The 24,308-nt window shown below is 46.1% G+C and overlaps 3 protein-coding genes across 6 annotated transcripts in view; 2 read left to right on the top strand and 1 right to left on the bottom strand.

Moving 5' to 3' along the window:
* CLCN6 (chloride voltage-gated channel 6) overlaps positions 1 to 24,308 on the bottom strand; it is a 45,652-nt gene that overhangs the window by 14,518 nt on the left and 6,826 nt on the right. For 3 of the 4 annotated variants that reach the window (XR_010467424.1, XR_010467425.1, XR_010467426.1), the window contains exons 12-23: positions 24,066 to 24,232; positions 23,029 to 23,155; positions 22,532 to 22,658; positions 22,035 to 22,188; positions 21,775 to 21,934; positions 21,529 to 21,635; positions 21,023 to 21,209; positions 20,269 to 20,426; positions 19,311 to 19,467; positions 18,501 to 18,608; positions 17,721 to 17,846; positions 300 to 567 (exon numbers count right to left, since the gene is read on the bottom strand). Coding sequence is in view for 1 of the 4 variants with exons in the window: in XM_065037592.1 (XP_064893664.1) it covers positions 16,368 to 16,448; positions 17,721 to 17,846; positions 18,501 to 18,608; positions 19,311 to 19,467; positions 20,269 to 20,426; positions 21,023 to 21,209; positions 21,529 to 21,635; positions 21,775 to 21,934; positions 22,035 to 22,188; positions 22,532 to 22,658; positions 23,029 to 23,155; positions 24,066 to 24,232 (1,659 nt within the window). In the remaining 3 variants the exon portion in view is untranslated. Of the gene's footprint in view, positions 1 to 299; positions 568 to 13,772; positions 16,449 to 17,720; positions 17,847 to 18,500; positions 18,609 to 19,310; positions 19,468 to 20,268; positions 20,427 to 21,022; positions 21,210 to 21,528; positions 21,636 to 21,774; positions 21,935 to 22,034; positions 22,189 to 22,531; positions 22,659 to 23,028; positions 23,156 to 24,065; positions 24,233 to 24,308 lie in introns of those variants that run through there. The other variant, XM_065037592.1, reaches the window with a different exon arrangement.
* On the top strand, positions 3,709 to 4,414 carry LOC102089527 (natriuretic peptides B-like). Its single transcript, XM_005514240.3, has 2 exons — positions 3,709 to 3,835; positions 3,914 to 4,414. Exons 1-2 carry the CDS (start codon positions 3,725 to 3,727, stop codon positions 4,412 to 4,414), a joined length of 612 nt encoding a protein of 203 aa, XP_005514297.2. The 5' UTR covers positions 3,709 to 3,724.
* On the top strand, positions 7,982 to 10,414 carry BNP (natriuretic peptides A-like). Its single transcript, NM_001282844.1, is given in 3 exon segments — positions 7,982 to 8,192; positions 9,680 to 9,965; positions 10,188 to 10,414. Coding segments are annotated over 3 exon segments (423 nt in total). The 5' UTR covers positions 7,982 to 8,072; the 3' UTR covers positions 10,205 to 10,414.

Below are 24,308 nucleotides of genomic sequence, written 5' to 3'. Positions count from 1 at the left end.
ATAAACAAGTCTCATTATGTCACAGACAATAAACTGGTTTCCATAATTTGGTGAATTCACTTGGAGCCTTTGCTGCGATTCTTTCATGGATCGTTCCTGAAACTGAAGCAGTGCCCCAGTTTGCAGTTAGACACAATCCACTAAAATTCACAAGCATTTAAAAGAGCTACTTTCTGGCAAAATGGACTTTTAAACTATTCTTCCACAGACAATCCAAGGCATTTTTCCAGAAAAAAAGTCAAGATTATACAAGAAGTGTATCTGACCAGTTCTATTTTTTAAGCAAACCCATTACTCACTGAATGGCTACTTGGCAAAGATCCTGAGCCAAAGGAATTCTGCAGGAAGGCTGGTTTGCCAAGATCCCACCTGTGCCATCCCGATGCTGATGAGAGCTGGGCTCTGGAAGCAGCTCCGTGGCAATCAGGAAGATCTGCTCACACTCGTGTCCGCACTGGCGGTCACAAATGAAGGCACAGCTGTTCACTTCCAGCCTTTCACCCGGAGTGGACAGATGGGCTGCACAGTTGTACTCCTCCCATTTTCTTGCCCACACAACAGATGCTCCTGGAAGAATATATTCTGGTAATAAACCTATTCCTAACAGGATCCCCAGATACAAACTGCAACACGGAGCACAAACATCTATGCAAACCAAGTTCACCAGCAGACTCGTGCTCTGAATCTCTGGCAGTTCAGCTCTTCAGCACAGAGCAGCTCGAGGTTTAGTTTCTGTGCCTGCCTCAATCACTTAAATTCCATTATTTGGTTTTGTACCTTCTAACCAACATTCCCATAGAATGAAGACCCATTGCAGAGCTATTCAGGGCCAAACTAGAGAAAACTTTGTTCTTCTCATGCTATTTTCAAAATACAGCTTTCACTCTGAAGCCATGGACTTGCTCTAGGAAGGACATCAGCACAAAAAGCTCCTAAACATGTTGCAACATTTAAGAGCTGACTATCTCAGACCAGAAAGCAGAGAGTGATTTTTAATGGACCACCGTATGGTGGAAAGGTCAATCCACACAGCCCAGAGACATTCTGCTGTCAGACAATGAGCTAGTATCTTGTGACAGTTGGTGTTAATGGGAAGGTTACATCAATTCCTAATAATCCTGGGCCTGATAGCTTGCTCCCAGCTCTCAGTAACCTTAGGAGCAGGTACATTCTCATTGCCATAAAAACTTCCTAATGGTAAAATTTCAACACCAAAAAAACAATGAAGGGTAAGTGGTACTAGAGTTTGCTTCCTGAACATCCTCAGTCTGTTTCCAAACTCAGCTACACTAACATAAATTATGGGTCATTGAAATTATTTGCAGTTAAAATAACAGAGGTCAGAGGAGGTTGAAGATTGAGCTGTGAGCACTTGTGAACAGAATCCTGCTCCAGCTCCACAGAGGCTAAGCTGGTAATGTGCCATCCCATCACCTGGCATTTTGTGCGAATGTTTTAAAAAGCCACTCTCAGAAAGCAAGAACAATTTCTTTCACATAAAAGGCTCCATAATTAGATCCCTGGGACTGAAGCCAGGTGTGTTTGTACTTTAGGTAATTTGCTGTGTCCTATTAGCATTTAAATAATCAAAGCCAACCTTTGAAGTTAGCATGCCGGTCAGCTGGGGAAGCTCATCTCTAGCGATGTCATTTCCATCTTCACTGAGCAGCAGTGCATGAATTTACTGACTAGGATTACAGCGGCTGCCGAGGAGAAAGGTCTGCAATAAAACTACTCCTACACAGAAAGAAACATAGAGATATCTTTCTCAAATGTGTTTGCTTTTGGGTACCTGTTTATAAGCAATGTTAGGCAGCAATCTAGATTTGGCCTCATCCGAGGCTCAAGTCTGCCTAGTTTATTACTAGAGGACTAAATTGTATTTCTTTCCCTTGGTCATCACACAGATCCTATACACTCTCACTGCTTTATCCCTCTCCACTCCTGTCTGTCTTTACTACACACAAAATCAAGGATGATGCACATCCTCACCTTAGCTATCTGCTCTTATTCCATATTAACAAAACACGATCATCACACATGAGCTTCCTTCATTCGCATACTGTGCTTTCAAAACATGCACCTCATTTCTCTGCCAGATTCTTCTTTGCTGCGATGCTTTATACAAAACCACTCGCCAACTGTTAAGACTGCTGGATCCAGAAACCACTGTCCCACACCAGCTGCTATTACTAGTTTGCTTCCAATCTAAGACGTTTTGTCAGCTTTAGGTAGATTTGTGGAACTGAAGGACAAGAAAACGAGGGAAATTGATGTAAAAACACAATGTATGTTGTTGCTTGTTCATACAGCACCTAGCAGTTCACAATGGCTTGGTTCAAACCCCTCAGAACTCAGAGGAAAAGCTTTCTTCGGCTCTGCTGAGCTTTAGGACAGTCTCTGAAATGAAGGCCCAAGCAGAAATCACTGCACATCAGCTGAAATCAGAGAGATGGATGAGTCTACTGGCTACAAACAAGGGGGAGCACAAGGCAGAGAGTGTAATTGCTTTAATATTACCAAGGTGGTGATTGAAAGGACCCTGTCTGCAGCTGTTCCCACAGGATACCATGGGCTCTGCCTTGCCTTCTGTAAGGATCTAACAGGGTCATCGTGATTTGCACCCCAGGACCAGTGTAAATTGTGCTCATTTATAGTTGAAATCCACCACTCACACAGGAGAGATGCTGAAAGTTTTACTGAAAGTAAATAAGAAACTTCTGCAAAGCTCTGAGGCAAAATAAGAGAAAGTTTCATACAAACAGGCAGCCCGTTACAGTCACCAAATTGGTAATTCAGACACTTCTATCTGGGGAGCCCAAATCCAAAGATCTTCAAAATCTCTTTCTTTGGGCAAGGCCCCTGGGCACTCTGAAAACAATATATTTTCCATAGGAATTTCTCACTCCAAACCAAGCTGTTGGGGACAGTTGTTGCCATCATTTGTGGGAAAGATGTTGGGATATGAGGAGAGGGTGGTAACTCATTCACTGCTGTAACCAGGGCATGGCTGGAGAGCCAAGTAAGGTTTATAGCAAAGTGGTCAGCTATACCATCGCCCAGGGTAGAGTTAAGCCACTAAAAGGTTAGTGTCTCTTAGCTATAGAGGGAAGCGTCTGCTGCCAATGCCAGAGGAAGGAAAGAAGAGTCATCACATGAACCTCCCAAACCCAAATCTAGGATGTGGGCTATTCACATAGCACAAAAACACGCATACAGAGAAGGAAAAGCTTTTGGGAGCTGCTGCAGACAGAGGAAAATTCCCAATTCCCCTCACTTCTCTCTCCCATGGAGAAGAAATTATCCACCTCCATCCCCTTGGAGGGGAAATCAACCCCCTCTTGGGCCAGCCGACAGCTCCTGCGCACCTGCGGATGTGAGGCAGAGCAAATAGGCAGAAAGTGCAAGGCCCTTTCACTGCATCAACTCCTACCCTACAGCGATGGAGAGTGGAGGGGGGTGGAATTGAGTGCAGCCAGGAGGGGAGGAGATGACTCAGGGCAGTTCTCTCCCTCTGGAGGAATTGCTGCTTTCAGGGTCCCCCCCTCTCCCCAAGAGTCACCTGTGGGGCCAGTTGTAACCAGTTCCCTTATCGAAGCTGGGGGGCACTCCAGCTCCTGCGGGGACCTGGAAGGAGGCAGCTGAGCTCCCTCTGGGCAGAGAGTGCAGATATAAGGAGAGACATCCATGGGCAAAGCAGCAGGCTGGGATAGGATAAAATAGGATGCAGCTGCCGGCTCTGTGCTGTGGGACCTCGCTGCTGCTGCTCGTCCTGCCATGGGCAGGAGCGCAACCTTCCGGCAGCGAGCACGGTGCGGAGCTGCGGTCCCTGCAGGTACTGGGGCGGGCCGGGGCTCCCAGGGCAGCCACCCGCACCTGTCCCGGCGCTAATCTCCTCTCCTTCCCTCTCCAGGCCCTCCTGGAGGCGCTGGGGCAGCTCTGGGAGGAGGAAGGGGAACTGGGCCTGGAAGACGAGCCGGTGGCCAGGGCTGAGGACGGCGGCTCTGAGTGGGAGCTGCCGAGGGCGGAGGCCGGTGTCCTGGAGCCCGGTGTCCCGGCAGCCCAGGGGCAGAGCCAGTGGAGGAGCCTCCTCTCCTCCTACAGACGGAGACACTTCTCCAGCTGCTTCGGGACGAGGATGGAGAGGATTGGCACGCAGACGGGGCTGGGATGCAACAAATACAAAGCCCATAGGTGCCGGGTTAGAGCCCGTGGCTCCAGGAGCGGGGGAGGCTGGAGCTTGTCCTGCAAAGCGGAGAGGACGGGGCTCAAAGCCTCAGAGCGGCTCTCCCAGCAGCTCTCTGCCCTTCTCTCCCAGGTCTCTGGAGAAGAGGGAGAAGCTGAAGCTGGGACCGGCTCCCAAGCGCTTCCAGAGCCTCCAGAGCCTTTGCGAGGGTGGGGTATGCAGCAATAAACTTTTGTACAAAGCCTGCACTGCCTTTTGTGAGTGTTTTTTCGGTCACGGCATAGCACACGGTCAGAAGATAAAGAAATCCCCTCCAGAGCGCTCCTCTCCCTCTACCCTAAGGACTTGGTCTTGACCAGAGCATCCCACCCGGTCTGGACAAGCCTTTGCCAGAGGGTTGCAGAAGCAGGAAGGGTGGTGTTTGCATCCTTCCAGAACAACGATCAGTCCAGAGGCACTGTCAGGCACCGCTGCCAGCTCTGGGACCGTGGCAGTGAACTGGAATGCCTTTCCCAATGGCTGCTAGCTGTGAGTCCTCCCAGGAGGTGGGCACTGGGCTTGGGGTTAATTCCAGGTAGCGTCCCTACACGTGCCCCTATCCTACAGGTCCCAGTGCCAAGCTGGGGTGCCACTAAGGACAGAAGGGCAGTATCGCTTTAAAAATACACTTGGCAGCGGCCGCTGCGGGCGAAGGGGCCGCGGGGCCTTCAGCACCCGGGACAGAAGCCAGTCGAGCCGAGCGCCGGCCCCGCCGGGCTCCCGCTGCCCGCCTGGGGCTCCCGCTGCCCGCCTGGGGCTCCCGCTGCCCGCCTGGGGCTCCGACCACCTGCCCGGGGCTCCGACTGCTGCCCGCCCGGGTCCAGGGTTTGGCCCTGCCCGCCCGAGTCCAGAGCGCAGCCAAACCCAGCTCAGCACAGCTCACTCGAGCGCTTTCCCCCAAGCTCATGTCACTCGGCTTCAGCAAAGCCCCCTCGCTTTCCTGCACAGGTTTTGTGCAGAGCTCCCTCCAGCCTCCCAAGACAAGGCTGTGAAGCGCAAGGAGCCCAGAACAAGCAGAAAGGCTCCCGGCTTTGCCAAACACCCTACTCGAAAGGTCCCCACAACCCCATCCCACAGGCTGCAGGGGTAATGCACCGATTTCCCAACCCTAAAACTGGTCACAGTGAGCTTTTTTACAACAAACTGCTGCCCTTTGAAGACTCCCAACAGAGTTTTTACTAGTCAAATAACCAGCTGAGCATGGGTAAAGCCTTGGTCTTGTGTATCCATCACTGAGCTATAAAGCCTAACGTTCATATTAACTTTGCCAGGGTGACAATACTGAAATACCACAAGCAAACAAACAAGCGAGCTTATAGCTTCAACAATGATCCAGCTGAGTTCCGACATTTTACACTCTGTTTGCTCTGGCAGGACAGCAAGACTGATAATAGAGAGCAGAATCTGGCTTTGAAAATACAAGAGCTACAGAGACAACTGTTTTATCCCACCTACATACCTCCACACACAGTATGTGAAACAGTGCACAGAAACCTCCTTGTCTTAGAATAACGTTGTCAAGGCTGAAGTCAGGACCTTCCATCTCATTTCTCTGCTGTGGAATGCAGAAGATGGAAAATGAACAAAGCAGTAAAAGAAAGGAGTATCTCTGGGTCCAGGTTATTCAATATAACCCTAAAATATCAGATTGTTTCACAGGGACAGATCAGTCAAACCAAAATATTAATTTTTCACACCTGATACCGTGTTCCTCAGTTTCTTGCTGCTGCGATTGTGCCCCAGGGGTTGTTTTACAGATGTGCTGAGCGCTCAGGCAAAACCCAGATCAAGCTACAGAGTGTTTTTGCACTAGAGAATACTTAGCAGGGGAGGGAGGGGGAGAAGGGTGAAAGGAAAAGAAAAAACGATAAGAGATCCTAGTTATCTTAAATTGAACACACAATATTAATGAATAATTCTGGTTTATCTTCTCACACTTCCTCAGTTTACAAAATGAAGTTACGCCCTGGCACAAACGCACACATACACACCCAAGAGCAGCAGTAAGAGAGTACTTGTAAATAATTAGTGAATTATACAGACTGTACAGACACTGCAGTGTGGAGTGTTAATTTAAAAAAGCTATCGAGATCTTTGTTAAGTACAATTTGAATAGCATGAAATGAGAATGTGTTGGGGCACAGAATAATACAAAAAACAAGCACTGCCTCCACTGTAGTGATGAAATAAAGTATTAGGGAAAAATGGAGTGTGCTTATAAAAAAGGACTTCAGAATGCACGCAGAGTTGGGCTGACTTCAGGCTATATTAGGAAAAAGTAGCGTTTTGAGCTTCACTTCACAACCTTGAGAGTGCCCTTTCTAGTATAATTTTGGTAGCTGATCATATGAACAGTGTGTGCACATGTTTGTACACAAACACTGTGTGAAGATATTTAAGACATGAGAAATATTTTATCATTCCATTATTATTAAGAAACTGTACTCAGGAGAATCTTTCAATGTCTATATTCATATTGAAAGTAATGAAATTATTACTAGACTGACATATTCAATTTGCTCATATACTAGTTCTTGTTTCAATTTAGAATAACAAGAAACGTTAGGAAAATGCAGGATAAACAATCTGCTTCATGGTGCAGAACTCTCCTGCAGTTCTGTAAAAAAGACTGATTTTTAGTTGCACTACATGCACAAAGATGATGCTGCAAGAGGAATTTGCAGCAAATCTGTATCTTTGTATTTTCTTGTTGAAGCATAGGCAGTTTTTAGCTCACCTTGAAAACTCCAGCCCTCAAATATTTTTGGTTTTAATCTATTAAACTAAACATTTCACTTTAACCCATCGCTAAACACACATATACACAAATTCGTTCATTCTTCCTTGGGGCCAAATTCTGAAACCTTTGCTAAATAACACCGAAAACTATTTATCTAAAGTTCTCATCCAGCAAGTTGCTTTCCTGTACAACGGCACACGAAGATTATTCCTGAATCTGACCATCTCTTCTTTAAATTTTATTGACGCAGGGTCAAGCCTTACCATCGACATTTAAAGAAATCCTACTGATTTAAACGTTTAGCTGTTAATAAAGACTAGTGCTTTGCAACGGTGCCGAAGTCACTTGTCGGGGGGGCTGGAGGTGCCCGGTGTCCCTGCGGAGCCCGTCTAGAAGTTATTGTCTGTACCAAGGTGCAGATTGAGGCGTCTCTGGTGTTGGCAACAAGGTCTCAACAGTGATATCACCCCAACAGCAATAGAGGAAGCGGCCCAAAACTGGGATTTTCAGCACACTTCATGGAACGCGGTGGTTGTGCATATTCCATATACGGAAAGAAAGTGTGCACAATACTTTAGGTGTCCTAAAACAGTTTTATCTTCAGCCTTTACTCTTCACCAAATACTCATCGGAAAAGCTTACTGTTTTCCCTGTAAAAGGTAATTTCCCTATGGAAAGCTTCAAAATGAGCGGAGTTTAGAGCATTTTCAGGGTCGTTTCCCATCTCCGTGAATCTGACCATAGGGGTCTCTTGAAAGAAAATTGCTAAGAATTTCCAACTGGACTATGTAATCACAGCGCCTGGTATCAAGAGGAGGGGGAGTGACATGAAATCACTGACTTGTGACATACATTCCTCAGCAACAGCAGCTGCTGCCTAATGACAGCTAATAAAGGGAATCTTCCCTTGACAGAGCTGCATGCCTGCAGTGGGACTGGAATGTGCCCCAGATAAATCCACTGATAACCTAGGAAGCAGAGATCACACCCAAAGAGTATAAAAGACGAGCTTCGGAAGAGAAGGGAGAGGACAAGGAAGAGAGAGACCTGAAGAGACATCTCTGAAGAAACAGCTTGAACTTCTTTATTCCCAGTGAACCCAGCGCCATGGACACTAAAGGCTCGTTTTCCTGCGGCTTCTTCTTGCTGCTTCTCATCCAGCTCCAGCCCAGCAGAGCCAACCCCATCTACAGCCTCAGCCCAGCCAAAGAACTGGCCAGCATGGAGGTGAGGACTCTCTCCTTTTGCAAGGTTAAACTTTTGGGGTCCTTAGCGGAGTGTGAGGTTGTGGTTTTGCCTTTCTTTTGCATGATTGGATAGCCATATTGGTGATCACACGCTGGGGGACAAAGTCCTGGGTCTTCACAGGGGTTCAAAGAAGCTCTACAGAGCAATATCCTCCAGAGCTGGGTTCACCTGAGCTCTGGGGTAGCGGTGGGAAACAAAATTCTGATGCTATGGGATGTCTGCTTTGGGTTTTCAGTTCTTTTTCTCTTAAAGATTCACATTTCTGGGAGTAACATCCCAGAGAGGGAACAAATCATCACAGTAGCTTTATCAAAATAAACAGGAAACATACGGCTCTAGATTTGTGGATTTAAGAGAACTGGCTGAATGTGGATGGGAGATGAGGAGGAAAAGCCGAGCACCCGAAGTCAAACTTTTAGAAGAGTTGCTAGGGAAATAGTATGATCATTTAGTGTGACTTATCCAGAAAAGCTTCTAGAGCTATGAAATTACTACATGCGTATTTTAATGAATGAGAGAGAACACCCACTGATGCAGCAAAATACAAGCTTAAGACTCGTCTTGCAAGATGAAGTCTGAAAGCTCAAACATTTCCTTGGACTGGCACCAGTGACCAGTGACCGGCTTCTTGCAGCATCAGACCCTGAGAACAAACTCCTAAAATCCTTAGGACAGTGCCAGCCCAAGCTGGAGCTGCCGCGTGTCTCCAGCGGCTGGCTGAGAGTGGCTTCCAAACGCACTCACTGCCTAGCAAGCCGTAAGGCTCTCTCCTCTCCAGCCTGCTTCTGCAGATGGACAATTAGATTCTTCTAATAGGCTGAGCTGCCCTTGACGAGGTTCTCTGATCCCTCTTACACAAAGATTTCAATATTATAGAGAATGGTACCCAGGAAGAAGTCACACATCAGACATAAATTTAGCGTATAGGTATTTTTAGGGGGATGCATGTTACTTTAGGAGCAGCAATCCTGTAACTCCTGGGGCAGAGATTAGCGAAAACACCAAGAGCTTCTTCAAGTGATGCCCACTGAAACAGCCAGGGGTGACAAGCAAGCTGCTGGCAAACAGCATCGCGGGCAGCTTCTGAGAACACGGGAGTGGGCTGTGGATTCAGAGGTACTTTGAGATTGTGTGCCATCGGTTGGCTGAGTAGTATCTCCCTGTACAACTCAGATCTTGTTCTTTTTCTCTGCCAAGAGCACTTCTAACCTTGTCAGTAAGATACATTTCTGCAGCAAGCAGCTTCAATCAGCACTCAGCTAGAGATTCCCATAGGTAGAATAATTGTGAAGAGGGATTTACTGCAGAGCACAGAGCCCAAGTGCCACCGGCAACCAAGGGATCTAACCTGACAGTCTCCCCGAGGGTGGCTATGGGACCATTGATGAACGCAGAATGGATGACTCTAACAGCTAGTAAATGACCAGAGAAGTAGGACTGTGATGAAATTAATCCTTCTCTTACAGGCTCTGCTGGAAAAACTGGAGAATAAGTTTGCAATGATTGAAGCCCTGGAGTCCAATCCTGACCTGCAAGAGCCCAAAACCCAGGAGGAGATGCCCCCAGAACTCACAGATGACAGTGAGGAGCAGAAGGCTGAACCCAGGCTCGCACCCAGCACCCCTCTGTCCTACAGGGACCCCTTCCTCAAGAGACTGCGGGGACTGCAGATGCCCAGGATGATGAGAGATTCTGGCTGCTTCGGGAGGAGAATTGATAGAATCGGTTCCCTGAGCGGAATGGGTTGCAACGGTGAGTCCTGCCTAAGCCGTTCCACTGTGACACACGAGCATGTTTTCATTTAAGTTGTCAATAAGACAATTTGATAAAGGAATTAATTTTAGTCTAAGCTAGTATCATTTTTTCAAAAGAAACCCTATGTCTATTTATTTGGTCAGTAAAACCACTGCTGACAGTAGTGGTATATACTGAGAAACAGATTCTAGTAACATTTATTTCATGTTTGGTTTGCAGGTCCCAGGAAGAATTAGGACAACCTCCCTAGACCCTACTTTGAAGAATGCTTTACAGTACCTGTTCCTCCCAAGACGAAAGCCAGATGCTTTCCAAACTCTCCAACAGAAAGTTATTCCTATTTCTATTTATTTATTTATTTATTTATTTGACTTTTTTTTAAAGAACATTTCTTACTCTAGCACCAAGAGACCATCTTTAAATAAAACTAACACGTTAGACATCTATGCTGGACCTCTCTCCTGTCTGTTGCATTAAGTTTTCTTGTATTTTCCTAAAGTCAAAAGCCTAGGTTTTATTGGTACTTTGGTACCCATGAGGCTGAATCTTACTTACATAAGATGAAGAAAGTATAAGCTTGGTAGAAACAAAATAGTTTTTCACTAGAGTTTTCCCTCTGCGCTAATAAATTATAACAGATTAACAGGAAAAAAAGCTTACTCAATGTTGAAAGACCAATACGAGTCCTCCTATAGACAGGGGTTTCAGTAACAAGAGAGTCCTTGTGCTGGTATCGATTATTCAGTCAAGGGAACCGCACTCCACTGACACAAATCCCTCATCTACGCAAAGTCTACAGGAAAATAAATAAGAAAAATATCATAACACTCCACAATTTTCAAGATAACCAGAGGGAGGAAAGGGAATTCATTGTATATGCTTTCTAGCACTGACCAAATAAAGGTTACGAGCATCAACAGAAAGATACATCATTAACTGTGTCTTGTCTGACTCTGCATGTGGCTGAGGTGCCGATCCCCAGCGTTTCTTGATGGATTCTCAACGTGTTTGAACCCTATCATGGTATTTCTCATGCGAGGGCAGGTAGGATCACTCTAGTTACAAAGCAGCTTGTGCATAACATTTATCACTTATCACTTTCTGGGAATGGTCCCTCACAATGTTATCCTAAACATGGCTAATGGGGACACTGCAAATCCCCTAAAGGTTTCATTTAAGCCTTTGCAGCTAGATTTCACATCTGTGATCTGAATTTGGCACAAACCACATCCTACCCCACCCCAAATGGGGTTATATTGCCAAGACTACATTCAGTTAGCACCCCGAGAACCAAATTGCCTGGATTTCCAAGTCAGCTACAGCAATGGCATTGAGCCCAGGCTTAACGTAACTATCCTGTGATTGCACGTAGCACTAGAAACTGTGTTGAGCATCTAATTTTGGGTCTCATTCCCAGCAAATGAGCACCCCAGAAAGCTCATTCAGCACCTAAGAACACAGCAGCACCAGGATAGACTCAACTGCAGACATCTAATTCTGACTTCCCATGTGCTGCTATAAAGGAAAGTAAAAACAATGCTCCTACTCTAACAATAACAGCCCTTGCTGGAGCTGAATTTTACCCAGTCAAGCAAAACTTGCATAGACACTGTACATTGTCCCTCCCTGTCAGCCCCTCAAGGCACAAAACACTAATGAGTGCAGTGGAATGTGCTAAAAACGGCAAGAAGAGTTGGCGCAGCCTGACCTAGAGCCAGGTGGGTCCAGTATTAACAGCAAGCCAGTTCCCGGTGGAATAAGTCTGTATTGGCTTGCAGACAGCATGTTAATAGACCCTGCGGTCTGGGAGAACCTAATTGTGAGCAGGCAATCTAGGAAAAAAGCATCTCTGTGGCTGGATTTTTACTGCTACTCCCATAAACACAGTGAGCTGTAAAGCTCCCCCAGGGAAATCTCACAGCCAGGTCAGAGTAAGACTGCACACAGAAACGAGCACTTGGAAAAGCTGAATGAGAGAAACTCACATTCGCTCTGCAGGTAACGAGCATCACCCCCAAGGACAAGCAAAGCTACCGGTGTGGTGTGAGAGCTGGATCAGAGAGCAGGAAACAGTGCTGGAAACAGCCAGTCCCAAACATGCAGACTAAACCAAGGACATCCGAAAGTGAAGTGTCTCTTTAGAACTCCATGTGTTACTGTCTGAAGAGGGTACGGACTGTGGCCCAGAGGGCACATATAGAAAACACAAAAGGCTCTACTGGGAACTGGCTTCCAGCAAATCCAGGAATTTCAGCCTGTGGGTGCAGAAATGAAGGATCTTGGAGCCAGCTAGCAAATTAATTCATTAATCATGTGTGTCACAGAACAGCCGCATGCACTGGGACCCAACAGTATCAATGGCAAGTGCCACAGCTCTGCTCTTCACCAAGGGTCAGCAGGCTGACCTTTCCAGCAGGGGAAGAAAAGAGGCACAAGGGGTTACCACAGCATGGGATGCATGACGTGTTCATGCTCCACCTTACTTTGCAGCAGCTTGGACTTGTGTTTGTGGCTCAAAAGACTCTAAAAGACAGTCCTGTTGTCCCATATATAAACCAGGCGCTAACCTGACAGCCTTTTATTTCTTCTGGTGTTGCTGTCAAAGAGAGCTAATGCAGATTATGTTCCAAGTAACTATTCAGCACTGAGCATGGGGCAGGGTCCTGAAATCTTGCCCTCCTCCACCCTGTCAGACAGCAGAGTGCTTTATAAATCTCAAGCAACCCCCCCAACACAGCACCCAGGATGTATCCAAGTGCTATCGTGCTCATTGGGCAAAGGAAGGAATATCTCAGTGAGATCAGGGAAGGACCAGGCTAACACCCTCCACTCAGCTCTAATGACATTTGCTACGTTCTGCAAGGCCAGACTTCAGACTTGCTTCCTAATAGCTTCTGGCAGTAACCCTGACTGGCAGCGCATAATTCAGCAGCTTTCTTTCCTTTGAAACGCAGTAATTACACCGTAAGGCATGAGCCTCTTCTAGAAAATGGTCTGGTTGGTGTGTTTCACAGTGAGAAGGAAAACACCAGAGTGAAAGAAAAAGGCAGGATAAGACCACAAGATGGGCTCTTGGACCTCACTGCTGGCAACCAGAAACAGTCGACTTTCGGTCCTTTTTATTGATTGCTTGTAGTAGTTTGAGTCCTGACTCACCAATCATGCTATCTGGACAAAATTAATTAGTCTGACTGGTTCCTAGCACATCAGCTCCCCCCTCAACAGTACAACTTGCCCTTCATAAACAGGAGGTTATATAACGCCTTTATTTTGTTTTCCTAGCGGCGGATTCCATCTGCGTTACATCCCATCGCCGCTGAGAAACGCTTCAGCACCCTGGACAACAAGAGCAGCTTCGTTCTCTGTTCCTCACAGGAGCGCAGCCATGTTCAGCTTCGTGCTGTGTGTGCTGCGCATTACACACCCGTGTGTACACACACACGCTAACGGAGGCAGCCTGGATCCTGTCAGCAAAGACAAATAAAAATCTCACTGAACAACACCAAATTCTTCATGTCTTTCCTGAACTTACTGAGAGAAAGGTGGAAAGCAAGAGTTCTTGGGTAAGAAAAGCAGCAGTTGCCTCTAGCACCGTGTGCACAATTCAGGTCCTTATTATATATTTGATAATTCCTTCATTTTTAACAGCTGTTATGAGAGATTGTGGCACAGGAGTGGTCACAGCCTAAAGGATTATACTAATTCTTATCTTTGCCCAGCCTCAAAGCACCTTCTGCACAAACTGTTCTATCCAGACAGCTCATAAATACCAACTATTCATCTACCTCAAATAATGTTCTTGGATATTGCCATATTCTGCCAGTTTTATTATAACAAAGGGCAAAAATAAGACAACACTAGAAACATCGAAAGGCCTTGAAAGTGCTGAAGGAGACATTTTACTCTCAGACATGTTATGGTTACATGAATATGTCCCAAGTGCCATAGTTCAAATAAAAATATATTCATACAAATTTAAAAAAAATACAATTTATATACACTGTGGAATTAGCTTACATCATTTCATAACAAAAAAAAAAACAGTGCAAAAGAACAAATGGAAAGGTAAGTTGCTACCATTGGAATGGCTCACAGTTAAATTAACAATTCAAAACTGCATAATTAACACTGCACAGGGGAGAATGCCCCATACTACCCCCTAACTTTTGCCATCACTACTAATCCAGTTCTTTATTACTATTCCATTAGTGTTACTCTGAGTAAAAGGTTACAGGCACCTACGTTAGAAGTAAGTTTCTTGGTAAATCACTAAGCAACCAGAGCCAGAGTAGAAGCAGTTAGTGTGTTGTAAGAAAGGAACTAAGTGACCCAAGTGTGAGAACAAGATCAATTCAACACAAGCCCCTTTGCATCAGTCCTTAGCAGAAGGGAAATGCTGCATCTCCAAATGTCAGATGAACTTGCAATTCCATTTCTGCAGGCTACACAACAGTGATTGCACACCGAGATTTCCCTTTAAAGCAGCTGACAGGGTCACCCACCATCCTCACTTAAAACTTCTTTACTGAAGGAGTGAAAGGGGTGTGTTTTCCAGCTGAAACATTTAAGACAGACGCACAGGCAGAGCAGACAGCAGGCTGAAGGCAAGGGGCTTCATGGGGAAGCAGCTGGTGTTCAGCCAAACCTTAAGATTTTTCAGCCTGTCTTCTCTGGATTGCCTAACTCCAGGCTCCAGTAGCGATGACAAGACATCCTGCAGCAAAATACACTGCTGCAGTTTGTGTACAGAAATAAAACAGGGCAGGACCAGCTCAAGACAAACAATCTAAGGAGGCCTATTCATGTGCAGGAAGAGAGAGAACCTTCCACACACAATCACTAAACACAAGCAAGAGGGAAAAGATTTGTCATGGAGAGACACAGGGCATCCTTGACAGGTGCTCTGACAGTATGGGATTGTTAATACCACATTAGAGTGATCTGAAATCCCATCAAAACAGGATTCCTGGGACTTGTAACTGCCCACAAGCACAAATCCTGATTTCCTTCTGTCACAGCTCTCATCTACCTAGCTCCTTATGGCAGACAAAAGGTTAACTGGGGCACTCAGAGGCTGTGCAGAAGCTTTTCTGGGATACATTCCCCATGTTATTTGGCCCAGTCTCTTGGCTGAGAGAATGCTCTGTGCTTTATCAAGCCAATCAGCTCTGCAGCCCCTGGAGGCACAATGTTGGCTTCCCACTGAGGGTTATCTGTATGCAAAACTCAGGAGGGCAGGTGCCTGCTGGAACAATACAGGTGCTGGCCAGGATGGTACCTGCTAAAGCAGCGAACTGGCTGCAACTGGCTTCTAAGTGCTGATTTTGCCCTTACAGATATTCAGCTGTTACAGCTGCAAACATTATCCCAAGCATTTTTTAGAGCACAGATGGCCTCACTTATCACCCTGCAGCAGATCCTGCCAGTTAGTCACCAGCACCACATATCCTTCCTGGATGGCAGCCTGAAGTTACACCAGCTCCTCTCATGACACAGATAATTCAACCAAACCCAGAGACAGGGCATGAGCTCTAAATGCCTCCAGAACGCAACACTTCACCTCCCTGGTCTCCAGCCCTAGCTGGAAAGGTGTCCCAGGCTCTCACTGTTAGATCAGTACAAGGACAAAGTGCCTACAAATGCCAAGAAATGAAAGACTGGCAGGGTAGTGACAAAGTGGAGTGCCACAAAGTGCCTTAGAAGAGTCTCTTACAGGGAGATAATAGCAACATCTAACAGGGAAAGATATTTCCCTTCTCTGAGATGCTCTGCACATGTATTAAATATTTATAATCCCAAACAGTAAGTGGAATTGAACTGTTTTGAACTGATTTGCTGAGCGGCTCTCAAAAGTCAGCTGCTGTCAAAACCAGCACAGCAGAGACACTTGCCCATAAAAGAGGGGGGAGAACTGCAAACTTCAGTATCTGCACTCAGCCTCGACAGCGACCCTCTGCTCACACAAATAAGGCAACAGTTGCAGGAACAAGGGAGGAAAAGGGAGACATACAGGAGGACAGGAAAAAGATGCTGCAGTTCTCTGCACGGGACACAGTGGAGCTAGACCGTTCTTTACCCCAAGCCTTAATAAAAACCCAAACAAAACAGCAGAACAGACAGTGTCAGAATATCTGATGAAAGGAAACAACCAGGGCAGAGGAAAACAAAAATCCTGGATCAAGAGTGGTCAAACCAAGTGCCTGAGACCAATCAACAGCTCTGGGCTCAGGCAGCTCCTCTAATTCTCTGGCTAGCAAGATGTTTTCCAGCTCCCCAAGCTTGATATGCATGTGAGAAGCCAAACGGCAAGTCTTGGGCCTTGTGGGGTCCAAGCAGAATGTGAGCGTGTGTGCAGGCTTGGAAGAGGGAGGGAGCCACACCGACAGTGGGGCACGGGCATCAAATGGTCTGATAGTGTTGTCTCAGTCTTGCCTGCAGAAATTCGTGGGTCAGGTTGTGCCGAGTGATTATCCCAACAATCTTAAAGAGGAAGAAAAGAGGAAAAAGAAAAAGACACAAGTCAGTATCATAGATGCGCCACTAAGAGACGTGCATGGTAGAGCCATTGTTCTCTACAACTCCCAAAAAAGAGGGACCGTGCAAGCAGCTCTTGACCAATGCTGAGTGAGAGTGGGTTCAAGTTCAAATCTTGCCAAAACAACACCCCTCCCTCTCCCAGCACTTATCTACAGGAAAGACACTGCTTCAACTACACACAAACAGCTTAACTGCTGCTGTCATGTCTAGACACAGCAGTAGTTACTCCTGTCTAGGATGGGAAATCCTGTCCATGTTAGACAGCACACAGATGTAACTAAATCCTTTGGAAACTGAAAACTGTAGTGAGAAATAACAAAGCTCTCTCATTAGAGACATTTCTGGTGTGTCACATGCATGACTGCAGATAGCTTGTACCAGACACATTCTGGGAAGCTCTAAAACCAAAACAGGGAAATGATAAAGCTAAGTGGTGAGTGCACACTGCCCATCACTAGCTGGCAGGTCACAAAAGCGACCCTCACCCAGTCTCCTGGGGAAACAGTCAAACCACGTGTTTCAGCTAATGAAACACCTCAGTTATTTTACACATTGAGAGAGTTAAGAAGTAGGCTGCTCTCTAGTACTGCAAGAGCATCTTGTACTAAGCATGGAACGAGTCAACATCTCATGTTTTCAAGCAACAGGCTCTGCCAAGTAGCTATCAGAACACCCAAGAGGCAGAAAAGGCACTGCTGCCCCACAGGGACACACCAGTTCAGGCTTAAATAGCATCAGTTTCTCATTTTGTTTATAGGAAGTTACTGACACCTACTGACTATTCCTGAACATTGTAGATACAAAGAGATGTACCGTGAATCAAGCGCAAACCATTCAAAGCAGAAAGCAAGTTCCCTTCCAGCAGAAAAACCTCCTCCCCCAACACACAGGAAATTCTGCTCTTGGCCTTGAATAAGGCCGCCAAAGAGGAAGCCAAATTAGCAGTATCTGATGAGTTCAAGGCTGTGCACCTGAGACAGGATAAAGATTGCATGTCCTGCCCTTTGCAGGGAAAACAGGCTTGGACCCAAAAGATGGTGTCAGAGTCAGAGCAATCAACAATGCTTCAGGGCCTCAGGAAAATTACATTCTGGTTTCTTCAAGGCATTTCTCTTCGATATTAAAAGAGATCTTAATTCTATCAAAGGTGGAAAGCATCGCAACAAACACAGTGGCTTCCTTACTCGGTCAAGACAAAATGGAATGAGGACTCACCTCTCCAACTGCATTCACAACCGGTAAATGTCGGAGCCCCATTGTCCTAAACAGGTTGAAGACTTGTGACACATGAGTGTTTGGAGAGACAGCAAAGGGTGATGGGTTCATGTATGGAGTGACATCCTGAGAAAGAAAAACAATTACTTACAAGTCACATTTTCACTGTCTCTGGGAATCACTAACAAGCAATTCCTACAACTCCTCCAAGGCACTGATCTCTGGACAGGGTATTAGACTGCGGGCATCTTTAATTTCTCCACAAATACAGAATTATTTCAGGAACCTGAATTTGTCACAGTTTGTTTGAACTTTGTAACCTGAGACCTTAAGAGCCCAATGCTGCAGAAAGCCCCTCAGCAGAATAAATGCGGGTCCATGAAAACAAGAATGTATATTTTTAAAGTATTTTGGCCTACACAGCAACCTTCCTGTCACAAAGACAATGACAGGCTTGCCACTGACTGAGCTGCCAGCACAGAGTTCCAAATAGATACCAGCAGTTTGCCTGTCTGATCTCACTCGGGCAGGAATCTAACCTAGAGGGATGTTAAACTAGACAGGCAACACCTTATTCTGAAAGTAAAGTACCTGTGTATCATGTTACCTCATAACAGGATTGATTTCCACATGCAAACAAGGCTGGCTGAATGCATGAGAAATACAGAATGTTGGTCAGTGCACCCAGGGACTTACACATGCCCTCAGCTTTTGTTAAAGGCTTGGGACAGTCTTAAACATATATCAGGAAACACTGTCACTCTGCAGTGCATCTCTTACCACTATCATGCGAGGGTTCAACAACGTGAGGTCCAGGTCATGGATATCTGGATAGCGGGGGTAATCCTCTGACATCTCTGCATGGGACAGACGAGGCTGACTCGCACTCTGCAATTAAAACATCCCACTGAACCAATGTCTCACTGTCCCAGACAGCACATGGGCTGCAAGCAGCACAGCAAACGGTGCCGCACAACTGCCCACACAGATCTCCTTCTCCCATGCCCACACACACAGCTTCTGCAGAGGGGCTCCTAGCAGCTCACCTCAGAACACAGCAGTGCGAGCCCAAACCCATACAAGTATTTAGCTGAGAGAGCATCGGTTCTGCTCTCTGACAGACCTACACTCAACACTGGAGGGCAGCAACAAATCAGCCTCGTGGAAGACAGGCCTCAAAAACAAATGTTCATACTCAGCCATAATGTTCATACTCCCCTGGAAAGACCTTGGCACACAGCAGTAAAGACACAGTATGCACGGCTGGTTGCTCTGTATTTAATATCTGCCCTCCATTCACCAGTTCTGACAGGATTGCACCTTTATGCAACAAACGGGTCTCTTGGTTTATTTTTTAAACAGTGTTTGCCCTCTCTTCCTGAGGGTGCTTAAACAAAAATTAAACTCTCTTTATTCTAGACCTGCAAGGGAGAATTTACATTATCCATCTTCAGCTTTTAAAACACAGATGCATTCTGTAAAGTCTAAAAATAGGTAAATTCTTTTTGGCAGCCCATAAATATTGTTCCCAGCCTTCTCGGCCAAGAAGGTGGGGTGTCTCTGCTACAATTCATGATTATGGGGACTCACCGACTGGCTCTCAGAGTAACAAACACCCCTGACGAGGAGGGTGACCAGCTGTGAGCGCAAGATCAAGCCATGGAAGGTCAAAGGTCTGAAGCGTTCCTCCATGGTCCACTCTTCACTGGGAGACTGGTCAGGGTACAGGTTGGGGTAGGGAGTGTATCTGTAACAGATTCAATGTGTTATAAGCTGCGTAAACTTAAGGAGAGACATATACCCCCGCCACGAAAACAGCATCAGCTATTTCAGCTCTTTGCAACCTTCTGAACATTTCAGGGGCTCTTGCTAGAGACAAGCAAGCCTCCTCTCCACCAAACAAAATAGCAGAGAGGGGTCAAGAGCCATTACCATGAGCAGAATATGACAACAGCAGCAGAATGGAGACAGTCTCCTAACATTCAACTTCAAATCACTTGCTACTGAAGCAATTTTGAGTGCCAAATTACTCAGATTCTAACAAAAGCTGAAGCATCTGGCAAAACATCAGGGTCAGGACTCCACTCATAAGCATCACAAGCACTAGGGTAGAAACTGATTCATTAGACTGGGCTTCTGCTGGCAACAACTGTAATCCAAGCCTGGTGACTCAGCCCAGTTACCAGAAAGGTGGTATCAGTATTATGGCACCAGGACATTAGCTCCTCTGAGAAGTGAGCTTTGCAGAGACCTCTGGTTTCTGCAGACAAAAGGATATTGATTTCTACAGACAAGATATTTCCCCAGGTATTCTATCCTTCCGCAGAAATTAACAGGTTGTATATCATCAAGCCTTCAGCCTAGGAACTCGGGTCACAGGTGTGAGTCCCAGCACCACCTGATGAGACCTGACAAGTCACCTCTAAATCTCACATACTAGCACTGTTTCCTCTGACATAGGAATGACAGAGACTGATGAAGCATCACAACACATCTCAACATATGGAAACACCCTGTTTCCATATATTTGTGCCTACCAGGATCTCACCTTCTCTCTAGCATCTGCTGCAGCAGATCCTCCTTCTCTGGTGGCTCCTCCGTTGCTATGTGCTCATCACACATGTTACGCAATTCACTTGACGGGTAGGATTTCATGGACTGACTGCGCTTGCGCTGCTCTCCGGCTCGGGTGAGGATGCTTGATTTCTGGACACAAGAAACAATTTTCAGATACTAAGCAGGTCAATAGTTATCCAAGAGCAACTATGAACTATTCGATCACAGCTTTGTGTCATCAGATAAGGTTTTTCTTAAGTCAGTGCTGCTGCAATACTTGTAGGACTGTACCCCCTTGGACAGAGAACGTGGAGTTTAGAAACTCAGGCACCCTTTTTCACTAGAACACAAGTGTGCCACAAGCACATTTCTTATTCACTCTGATCTTAAAGTTTCCCAAGAGACTAAAGCATCTGTCTCACTACCCCTCCTGCAAAGGGGAGAAGTATTTAGGCACCTATTACTGATCTCAATGGTCAGTTTAGAATTTCAGTGTCAAATCCAAACTTCTTCCACGTCTATCCTAAAACAGGTTACTTAGTCTTCTTAACTTCCAGATATAGTAACAGCTCAGTCTGCTGCCTTTGCCATGACCCAGAGAACAGAATGAAATTGAGTCCTTGAAAATTTTGTGTGGTAGTGAGTGATTATCTCCGACCTGAATTCTGCTCTGACAAAAGAAAGGGCCTTCCACCTGCAAAACAAAGCTCTTTACCCTTCAACTTATCAAACAAGCAACTTTTTACCTTGAATTTGATGTTGTTACTTATCAGCTGATTTCCCTTCATGAACTCCCTCTCATTGCCCCGGTTCTCAGTCACCACAGGGAAGGCATGATGGACAGTCGTGCGCAGGATGCTAACGAGAGACTGGATCCTGGTGTGCGGGTAGACATATGTCAGGTTGGGTTCCATGATGTCACTGGCTCGTAGTCTGAGGAAACAGAAATCCAAGATTGCTGAATGCATCATGTCAGCGACAGAAGGTTGGTGATGGACAAACAAAGAAACAAACCCCGTCCCAAAATGAGATCCTAAAGGAGTCTGCTGCAATTTAATTCTGCCAGCTCCTTATTCCTGTGTGCTTGATGTTTTTTTAACATAACATTGCATCAATGATGCACTATAGGCTCTCAGAGCAGCCAGATTTGTGTGAGATGAAGCATCATCCCTCTGCATTACAACATTAATTTCTGAGCAAAAGCCCTACTACAAATTCTAACCCACAGCCCTACCAAGCGGAGCAGCCTTACTTATCCATTTCCACCTCTGTTTCCCACTCCAGAAGAGGCACTCCTCGCAAGTTCACATGGATGTCATAGATGCCTTTGTTGAAAAAGTCTCCTGTCCATTTGGCTACCTGCAGAGCAAATGGAATGTATAGTGAGCTGTTGCTTCAAGTACAAGACTCCTTGGCTTATCAGAGCCCTGAAGTGAACAGAGATTCAGGGCCAGCACATCTTCAAGCAGTCTGCAAGAAGCCAGAACACTGCACTCACCATGAGAGTGATCATTATTGGGAGGCCGTAGGTGATCTCGTTGGTCGATTCAATTAGGATGACAGTCAGGCTAATCGTCATGCGGACCACTCCTCCCAGGAACGCCGCCGCCCCAATCAGTGCAAAGGTTCCTGAGTAGATGTGATCCAGGCCGATGTAGCTAGGGTGAAACACAGAGCGCAGAGGTTGGAATAACCCCAGAGCTCCCCGAGTGTCTGCAGCACATCTCTCTCACACACACACACACACTCTCAATGCACCTTTTGAGGAGGTTGGCGACCAGACGTCCGAAGGCAGCCCCACAAAGTAGTGATGGCACAAAAAGACCACTGGGCACAGAGATCCCGTATGTCCAGCAGGAGAGTAAGAAATAGAGAAGGAAGAACAAGGACAGTGTGACTGGGCTGAAAGTACCTGCAACACAAGAAGAATCATGACTAAAGAGACACAGGTCTGTTGGACGAAGACAGTAGTCTTGCACCATCCACCCCTCAGCTCACAGCAAGCTCATCTCACAAGAGCTACTTAGTCTCCCAGTCCAAACACACAAGAAGAAAATGAGCAAGTGAAAAAGAGAAGAAAAGCAGGCCTTTTTTCTCCATGGAGGAGGCTTTCACCTATTATACTAGCAATCCTCCAGAGCTGTGAAGGCCTGAAGATGCTCTTGGCCTTGTGGTTCTTATGACAAGGCTGTTTCAAGCAAGATGAAGCTCTTGAGCCTAAGCACAGGATGGGATACTGTCTCCTAGTTACTCACCGTCCTGGTGGAAGAGCTGCAAGATGGCTGACTCCTGAGGGTTGAAGAAGAGTGTGGCCATGTCATTGTAAGTTTCATTTGGGCAAAAAAAAGTTTTGATGCTTGAATTCACATCCTCTGACATGCCCTAATGCAAGACACAAAGACACTAAGAGTTAAAATCCCCTCTCTCCCACATTAGCCTTTATGCAGAGTGGGAGCAACCCTTCCACACAGGGCTGCCAGCCCACACTGGGAAATTCAGACCAAGCATCAGCAGCAGAGATGAGGCCTGGAACATCATTGGGCTCCCTGATTCACAGCTGAGCTGCTTCACCAAGGTAAGACAGTACAAAGGGCAGCCTTCATTATTGCCCTAAGCTCCTGCAACTGTCTGTAGGCTTTCACTGAAGTTCTGCTATGTACTGCATGCTGTCAAAAGCTCATTATGTGCCTGCGCTTCTCTGGAGGGTGAACAATATGACAGGGACGTATAATCTTCACAGAAGATCCCTCACCTGCAGGTTCAGAGTGTCATTGCCACTATGACTGCTGGAAGACATCTGCCGGCATTCCCCCAGAACCATGGAGGCTACAAAGACCACGAGCGTGGTAGTCAAGGACACCAGCAGGCTCTCCAAGACTCTGCAAGTACACAACAGAAACCATACACTGAAGCCACACTCAGCCCTGTAACCCAGTCGCAGCTCCGCACACATGACTTTGATGAGGCTGCAAGAACAAGTAGTCACCACAGCTTAACGTCAGAAGCAGGAGGCTCTACAAGTCAAGCTGAATTATTACTTGGATGCCAGGGATTGCATTAACTCCCCTTTTTAATTGCTTGTCCCAAAAACGAGCTATTTCTGCCCAGAGAACACATAGCAGTCATGTGTAAAAAGCCACAGGGAAGGGTCCAGTGATGAGGATGTTCACATGGAAAGAGTGTTCTGTAGATCCTTGCAGAGCAGAAGTCTAGACAGGACAAGACAGGTTGATACACAGTGTCTTATATCTCTCCTTTTCTAAATGCTAAAGTGCAGTTCAATTTTTTTTTTTTTCCAAAGCTTGGCTTCTTATTTAGGAATTGTCTAAAGCAAACCAACAGCTATTTTCCAGTATTACATGGCAATTCCCTCTCTAAATAGCACAGATGTTAATTCAGTCTTGGACTTATCAATTAAAAAAAGAACGTGGGATCTGCTATTCCTTCCGCATCTGTTTGGACAAGACATAAAAAAATACTGCATGGAGACAAAGCTCTGGTTTGATCAGCTATAACCTTTATTATAAAAAGCCTCCTTCATAGCCCTTGTAAGGGGTTGCAGCTTTCTCTGTACAACCAGAGTAATTACAAAAATGCAGAGGGGCTGTAACATCTGGCTTCTGGTGTTCACTTCTAAGTTCTATGGAGGCTTTACTTTGTGATTTCAAATAGAAGAGGTCTGGGACTTTCTCCAATTGCAGTCTCTACGTCTCCTAGCTTGATGTTTTTGCTTTGTGACAGTGAATACAGATCACAGATCCCCGCACAAACTCAAGAAAGCACAAATACCTGACCAGCTTTGGCTTGGGATGCACGTTCCGCATGCGATACTTCGCAAGTCTCTTGTTCAGGCAGTTGAAGGTGGCTCCGAGAAGGCCTCCTACAATCCCCATAAGAACGAAGAAGCCCAAGTCCACGGCCGTCCAGAGGTGGCATTTCTTATCAGACTCTGAGCACTATGTGCAGAAAACCATAAAAATAAGCATTACAGTTGCTGCTGCAATTTTTTACTAATGCTTCTGTCCCCACAGC

The sequence above is a fragment of the Columba livia genome, chromosome 21 (assembly GCF_036013475.1).
Source record: "Columba livia isolate bColLiv1 breed racing homer chromosome 21, bColLiv1.pat.W.v2, whole genome shotgun sequence".
NCBI lineage: Eukaryota > Metazoa > Chordata > Aves > Columbiformes > Columbidae > Columba > Columba livia.
The sequence above is the reverse complement of the archived record's forward strand: the minus strand, read 5'-3'. Positions and strand labels throughout refer to the sequence as shown.